The sequence below is a fragment of the Lutra lutra genome, chromosome 7 (genome assembly GCF_902655055.1).
Source record: "Lutra lutra chromosome 7, mLutLut1.2, whole genome shotgun sequence".
NCBI classification, from domain to species: domain Eukaryota; kingdom Metazoa; phylum Chordata; class Mammalia; order Carnivora; family Mustelidae; genus Lutra; species Lutra lutra.
The window spans coordinates 145,351,470-145,358,547 of record NC_062284.1 but is presented as its reverse complement, the minus strand read 5'-3'; the positions used below and the strand labels follow the sequence as shown (position 1 = coordinate 145,358,547).

General features: G+C 65.4%; 1 protein-coding gene across 2 annotated transcripts; it reads right to left on the bottom strand.

The window, feature by feature from the left end:
- Positions 1–344: 344 nt before the first annotated feature.
- Positions 345–7,066, bottom strand: TRMT61A (tRNA methyltransferase 61A). 2 transcript variants are annotated; one of them, XM_047738367.1, is made up of 4 exons: positions 6,965–7,066; positions 6,110–6,469; positions 3,463–3,729; positions 345–1,546 (listed from the first exon to the last, which is right to left on the bottom strand). In XM_047738367.1, exons 2-4 carry the CDS (start codon positions 6,438–6,440, stop codon positions 1,287–1,289), a joined length of 858 nt encoding a protein of 285 aa, XP_047594323.1. In that variant the 5' UTR covers positions 6,441–6,469; positions 6,965–7,066; the 3' UTR covers positions 345–1,286. The 2 variants fall into 2 exon arrangements, with proteins under 2 accessions (XP_047594323.1, XP_047594322.1); XM_047738366.1 differs by lacking the exon at positions 6,965–7,066 and adding an exon at positions 6,819–6,948.
- Positions 7,067–7,078: the final 12 nt, after the last annotated feature.

The window sequence follows — 7,078 nt, the reverse complement described above, 5'->3', positions numbered from 1 at the left end:
CTTGAGTTCTAGGCCCTTCCAAAAGCATAAGAGGTGGTCCATGCTGTAAATGCCATGCCAGGCCGGGCTGTGAAGGGAGGGTCCAGTGCTCGCGCGCACACACACACACACACACACACACACACACAGGCAGACCCCCCCTCCCCCCACTAGGACAAGTGGCCCTTTCTGCAGCTGAGTGGAGGTGGCCACACACTTGCCCCTTTGTCCATCATGTCCCAGGCTGCTGTCTGACAGGGAGAGGAAGCAGGGCCAGGGCTGTGTGTGGGGAGGTCCAGCCTGGAACTGGCACTGGGGAACAAGGGTCTGGCGTGAGGGTCACCGAAGAGACCAGTGAGCATGGACGAGGCAACAGTGTTTATTTCCAGCCCCCCTGCCAGCATGTTCCCTGGGGCTCTTGTCCTAATGGGGGAAAATGGAAGCTCTGGAGGACGGGGGAGGCCGAGGGCAGACACTCAGGCCCTTCATACAACTGAGGCAGGTGGGGATGCCAGCCGCTCGGCCCAGAGCTGGCGGCCAGGGCCGGCTGCCCTCCGTCCTGGATGCGTCCCCCATGCCCCCGGCACTCCTGTGAGGGGCAGAGGAACCCAAGCAGCCCCGGGGCTGGCCAGCCGGGGTTCCAACAGCTCTGAGAGGGCCGGGCGGGATACCTGAGGCACTTCACCGTCCCTTTCAGGGTCCTGGCCGCGTGGGCGCTGTTCTCACCAACACGCCAGGGCTCTGGCTGCACTGGGGCCACGGAAGGCACTTCCAGCAGCGAGAGAAGCGCGGCAGACGGGCAGGGCTGCCCAGGGCACCCCCACTTGGCCTGCAGGGCACCTCACGGGGACAGGGATGGGGGTGTGCTCAGGCCTGAGGCCACCGAGAAAGCCCACCTCTCCCGCCCCAAGCCAGGCACCATCAGCTCTGGGGGCCCCCAGCCCCAGCGGTCCTCCTCCTCCTGGCTCCAGCCCCACTCCCTGCCAGTTTGGGGCTACCTGGGAAGTGGTCAGACCTGGGCCCCCACCACCTACAGCCCTTGGCCTCAACAGCCAGAAGAGCAGGTGACAACAGAGACTCTGTAGCAAGAGAGCAGCAGCGGGGGGTGGGGGGGTGCAGCAGGGCGATGGGCTGGAGGCTTTCCTCAACAGAGAGGCTGCTGGGAGGGGACCAGGCTGCGCAGGCTGTGGGAGGCCCCGCCCTGCCTGCCGCAGGCCCATGGTCCGTCTAAAGGCAGGCCCAATAGGCTCACCGACTGTATAAGGCGGCCTGTGGCCAGCTCCCCGCAGCTCCTGGCGGGAGGCCCACTAGCCTGGGGTCTTGGTGGCGAAGGTCAGGTAGCCCGTGTGGCCCACGGCCTCCTTCATGGGCGTCCCGCTGCGGAAGGGGTGCACATCGGGGTGCGGGTGGGCCCCCAGGTCGGGCGCAGGCAGGGTGACCGTGCGCACGTTGAACACCTGCGGCAGGACCTCCAGCGTGCTGAGCTCCGAGAAGCCGCGGGCGGCCAGCGCCTGGCAGGTCCGCTGCACTTGCTCGATGCACGGCGAGAAGGAGCAGAAGCGCCCACCTGTGGGGAGCCGGGCTCGGGGTTGGAGGGCTGGGGGTGGCAGGGCGGAGGCCGGGCCCCCCACTGTCCCCGGGGCAGCGGGGTGGGGGGGCAGGCGTGGGTCCAGACCGCGGTGGGGCCGGAGCTCCCCTGGAGTCGCGTGGAAGGGACCGCTTAGACCGAGCCCACGACCCTGATTCCATCTGGACTTGGGCACCACTATCCTCCACTTCCACAAGGAAGCCGAGGCCTGGGGCTGGGACGAACCACCTGTCAGGGGTCAGGGCAGAACCTCTGCCTGGCAGCCGCCAGATCAGCCCACCCAGAACAGCTCCAGCGGTGCAAGGCGGCAGCAGCGGGGGAAGGGGTTCACAGGCGGGGGGAGCTGCTGCTGTCACAGGAAATTAGAGGCTGTCACCTGCTCGGGGGAACAGGAGGCGCCTACTCCGAGCAGAGCCTTACGGTCGAGGATGACAGGGTGCAGGCGGGAGCTGACAGCCCCTTCCTGCCACCTCCCTCCAGGGCCCACCTGCAGTGTCCCTCAGCCTGGCCTGGGTCCAGCCCACATCCCTGTCCTAGCAGGGAGGGTGTGGGGAAGCTGCAGCGGGGACAGGGACGTGGCCGGGTGAGTCCTCAAATGGCCCCGAGGCCTGGTCACCTCAGCCACACCTGGGGACAGAGACCCCCCCCAGACAGTTCTTCAAGAAGGTGTGGCCTGGAGGAGGGACGAGCAGTCTGAAGCCAACCCAGGGAGGGCGCAGGGTCATCCCCAAGAAGGGACCCAACCCCATGCGTACTGCCAGGAAAACAGGTCCCACCAGGCGAGGGCCCAAGCCTGCTGGCTAGCCCAAGTTCACAGAGCCCGGGGACGGCCCTTCGTGGGGGTCTGCACAGAGCAGGCAGGGCAGCCACTGGAAAATGCAAGGCCCACAAGTAAGTTGGGAGCCTCTGGGACCAAAAAGATCAGACACAGCAAGAGCCCAAAGGAGGAAGCTTAGAGGAGCATGGGGGATGGGGACGATAGATGGCATGGCTCCCCCAGAGCCAGCCACCAGGAAGGAAGCCTCGTGACAAGAAGGCCAGGAGTGTGACACGCTGGGCTCGGCCCAGGCTGGGCAGCTGGCTCCAGCCTCCGTGGAACTTGGACCCGGGACTGTGGTGCCTGGGGGCAAAGCTGGAAGGCGTGGAGGTGTGGGGAAGCGGGGCCCACCTTGGCAAAACCCAGGGGCACGACAGGGGACCCCCGGGAGCTGCTGCCGGAGCCTCTCACTTGTGAAGCCGTGCCTTGGCACCTCTTTCGGAGGGGCGGCCCTTCCCCGGGCGCGCCCTGGGCTCCCTCCCTGCTCTCCCGGCTGCACTACTCAGCCGGGAGAAGGGAAGGGGCCCTGCCTGGGCTGCCTCCTTCTCCAGAAAAGGGAAAAACCCAGGGCCTCACCAGCTCCTCTCTGGCAAAGAGCCAACTTTCCCGCCTCCTTCCCGCCTCCACATCCAGAATCTTCCCTAAAAGGGGCCTTTAGCCGGCTTGTGGCTGGGGGGAAGGGAGACTCCGCTGGCAAGGGCTGGGGTCAGGGGCTGACCTCCAACCCTGAAATGTACCCTGGCACGGGCCCCACGTCTCACCGAGGTGGAGCTGCCACAGTCCCCAGCGAAAGCAGACATCACTCACGTCCGGGTGAGAGCGGGACAAGGCCAAGGAACAGGGGGTCAGCTGGGGCCGCCTTCTCCCCGGACCCTACTCCTCCCAACCTCCCCCTCTCATGGGGTGACCTCCCTGTTGAGTCCTCCGCCAGCCTGACCCACCCCTACTTCGGGCCAAAAGGGGCCCTGGCCTGGCCAGGCTGTGTGGCCTGGTGGTTTCTGACCCCTCTGGGCTTCAGATGACCCAAGGCCCAGCCCAGGAGCTTAGCCCCAGGGCCACACCAGAACCCTCACTGTACCTTCCACCTTGAGGGCGTCCCAGGCATGGCCCACGGCCTCCCAAGGAGATGGGATGTCCAGGAAAACCGCGTCTGCCACCTGGCTCACGCCAAAGCCACTGTGACACACGTCGTGGTTGCGCACCGTCACCCAGCGGCCCACCCGATGCTCCTGGAACTCCTCCCGGGCCTTCTCTGCCCGCTGCTGGTGGAACTCCACCGTGTGCAGGTGGCCCGTGGGCGCGATGGTGCGGATGATGGCGTGGGACACAGAGCCGCTGCCAGTGCCTGATGGGATGGGACGGGACGCATGTCAGGTGGGCCTGCTGGGGACACTCAAAAGAACTCCACCCTCACCCTGGAAAGACCCACACAGGCCCCACGGGGACAGACGATTCCAGTTACTTGGTGGCATCGCTCCCAGAGCTGCCCGTCAGGTCCCGGCCGCCTAGGGTCTGGTTAGCTGGGGCTGCACCAGGGGCTGGGTGGGGACAGGAGCTGAGGTTTATTTCCTGAGTCTGCCTTGGACCTGGGGGCAGGGGAGAGTGGCAGCCCTGCCCAATCCCACGCCAGAGGCCCCGCAGGGTCTGGACAGAGTAGATGGGGCAGGGCGGGCCTGTCCCCTACCCTCCACCCGGTGGCTGGTCCTGAGCCCCTTCCCCCCAGCTGCTGGCCCGCTAATGCTGCCCATCCCTCTGCCCCTCACCCACCTCCACCACACAGGGGCAGCCCTGTCCTCCTCCCCACGGCCTCACAGCAATGAGCTGGGACATGGTAACCACCTGGCCACACGGTGCCAGTCTTCTGTGTCATCGTTCCCTGGTTCTCTTCCACCAGTTCTGGCCACTCCTTAGCTGCCTTCAGCCACCCCTCAGCTTGGACTTCCCACCTGGCAGCCCCCAGCGGGGCCATGGCCCCGCCCCCGCAATGACCACCCCTCCCCTGTGGTTTCAGACGCTAGCCTTGATGAACACGCCACAATGCCATGTTCCCGCACTCCAGACTCCTACCTAGTGTCCAGTGCACACGCATCCCCCACCCCTGCCCCAAACAGCTGACCGGCACTCAGCAGGAACAAGAGCAAAGCTGGGCCCGCTCCTATCCCAAACCCCTCCCTGCCAGGCCTTCCCCAGCCTAGTCAAAGGCACCCAGAGCTCAGCCAGACTCCCCAGAAGCGCCCTCGATGCCCCTCTCCACCCTGCATTCAACCCACTAGTAACTCGTGTCTCCCCCCACTCCCACCCTGCCACCACGCTGCCTGGGGTGACCACCACCAGCTGGCCCGGCCGCCTTCTATCCTGCCTCAAACACAGCAGAGGGTCTCTTCACCTCAGTCACACCTGCCTTCTCCACCCCACACCAAGCAGAGTCGGACCCCTAATGGCTCTCTGAGCTGTGCCTGTTTCCTCCTGACCTCAATGCCTGCTCTGGCCACTCGGGCCTCCTTGCTGGGCCCGCACTTTGCATGGCTCGCCCTTGGGGAGACGCTCTCCCTCGGCTCTTGGCAGTGCCTCCTCCTCATCATTCCCAGCTGAACATCTTGTCAGAAGTTTTCTCCGACCAACCCAGCTGGAGGGACCCCTGGGAGTCACCCTCAAATGTGCAGCCTTACGGCAATCAACTCAGCACTGAAATGGTGACACTGGGCTGACTCCCTGCTCTGGGAAGCAGAAACCCGGCCTGTGCTACTCAGGGCCGGACCTACCGTTCCTAGACCAGGAGCCTGCACAGCAGAGCCCAAAAGCATGCCCACCGCACGCACGGTAGCAGGGGGTGGCGCCGTCTTGCAGTCCTGCTGTCCTGCCGCCACCGCCACCCCAGGTCCCCTGCGGATGAGCAGCTGGTCTCTGCCCAGCCCCTGCCCACCCTCTGACCTACAGCCCCGGTCTGTGCCTGACCCTTCCCACTTCAGTGTTTGGCTGGGCAACAGGAATCATCCAATTGTCCACATGCAGAAGGGCGAGATGGCCTCGAGTCCTCAGAAGTTGGAAAGTTGGTGGAAACTTCGTGACCTTGGAGCCCAGCTGCGCAGCCCATGACGAACACGCTGGAAATCTAGGTGCACACGTGCCTGGGGGGGTTCTTGGCTGGGGTGTGTGCTTCAATCTCCGTCCTAGCTGGCCCCACTGCCCATGTGTGTGTATGCGCGTGTGAGGGCCAGGACGGACCTCAGGCCCTGGACTCCGTACAGTGCTGCCGGCCGAGGAGGAGCTTGAGGCAGTCGCCCTACCTACAGTGAGCACCTCAGAGCAGCTCTGGGCCCCCTCCGGGAAGGAGTGGTCAGGGACTGCTAGGCCAGGCGCTCTCTGCCCTTCTGTCAGCACAGAGGTAGGGAACGGCAATCGGCAGCCAGGCCAGAGCCGAGCGGCACTCTGGCCCTGCCCCACCAAGGCAGGCAGGATCCTCACTGAACACCAGCTCCTGGCGGGGGAAAGCGCTGGTCCTGCACCATCAACTCTCATTCAGGTCACAGTGCCAGCCTCCTAACCAGTTCCACCGAGTCTCACTCCCTGCAGTCAGCCCCCCAGAGACCTCCTGCAAGAGAGAGGCTGAGCACCCATGCCCGTCCTCAGGAAGGGCCAGCTGGAGGCTGTCTCGATGCTGGGTCGGATCTCCATCTTCACGTCACTTTTCCAGAAATAGAACTGAGGCAGCCCAAAGAACTCACCGGATTCACAGACCACAGAGCCAGGCCGGAGCTCCAGCATCATGGTGAGCAGAGCAATGTCAGTGGAGTAGAGGATCTGCGTGCGGTGCGGCAGGTTCAGGGTCCAGAGCTCAGGCGTGGGGTGCAGCACATATACCCAGCCACCTCGGCCACAGGTCACCTTGGAGCCGAAGGGGCGGCCAATGAGGTCTACCGAGTGCCGCAGGACACCATGCCGGGTCTGGGTCTGTGCCCCACGCTGCACACGCACTGCTACCATTGCACCATGGCCCAGCGACAGGATGGCCGTATCACCCTCTTTGATCAGCTCCTCATAGGCCACGAAGCTCATAGTGTTGCTATCGGGCAGGTGCCTGGGACCTGGGAGGAAGCGTGTCTACATGAGTGCGGAAAGGTGCCAGGAGGGTGCACCTGGAATCTGGGCGGAGGGCTGTGAGGCCAAGAGCCCCGCGGTGCGAGTGGGGCGGCTGCCTCGGTCCCTGGCTGCACCCTGGCTGGAAAGGTTAAAACCTCCTCGGTCTGGGTCACGAGACACAAGTCACCGGCCCTAATCACAGAGGAAGAAACGGAAGCGGGGCCAAGGCGGAGGACGGGCCCAAGATTTCCCACCAAGCAAGGACCGGAGCCCAGACGACTGGCTCCCATGCTCCAGGGGCGAGATGAGGGCCAGGCCACCAGCGGGGCAGTGGCCGCTGGTCTGCGCTATCACCTCCATGCCGGGCTCCATTCCGCGAAGCCCCCCTCCCTAGTCTCCCCCCAAACGGGCTTCCAGGGGGATGCAGGAGCGGTAAGGGCCCCCCGGAAGGGGTCGGGGTGCACCGGGCCGGGGGGGGGGGTAACCGCGCGCAGTCTCACCCGCCTCGCGCGGCGGGGGCCGCTCCCGGACGCTCCGCACGTGCAGCCGTGAGAGCGGCTCCACACTTCCGGCTCCGGCCCGGCGCCCGCCGATGGCGTCACGACGCCCCGCCC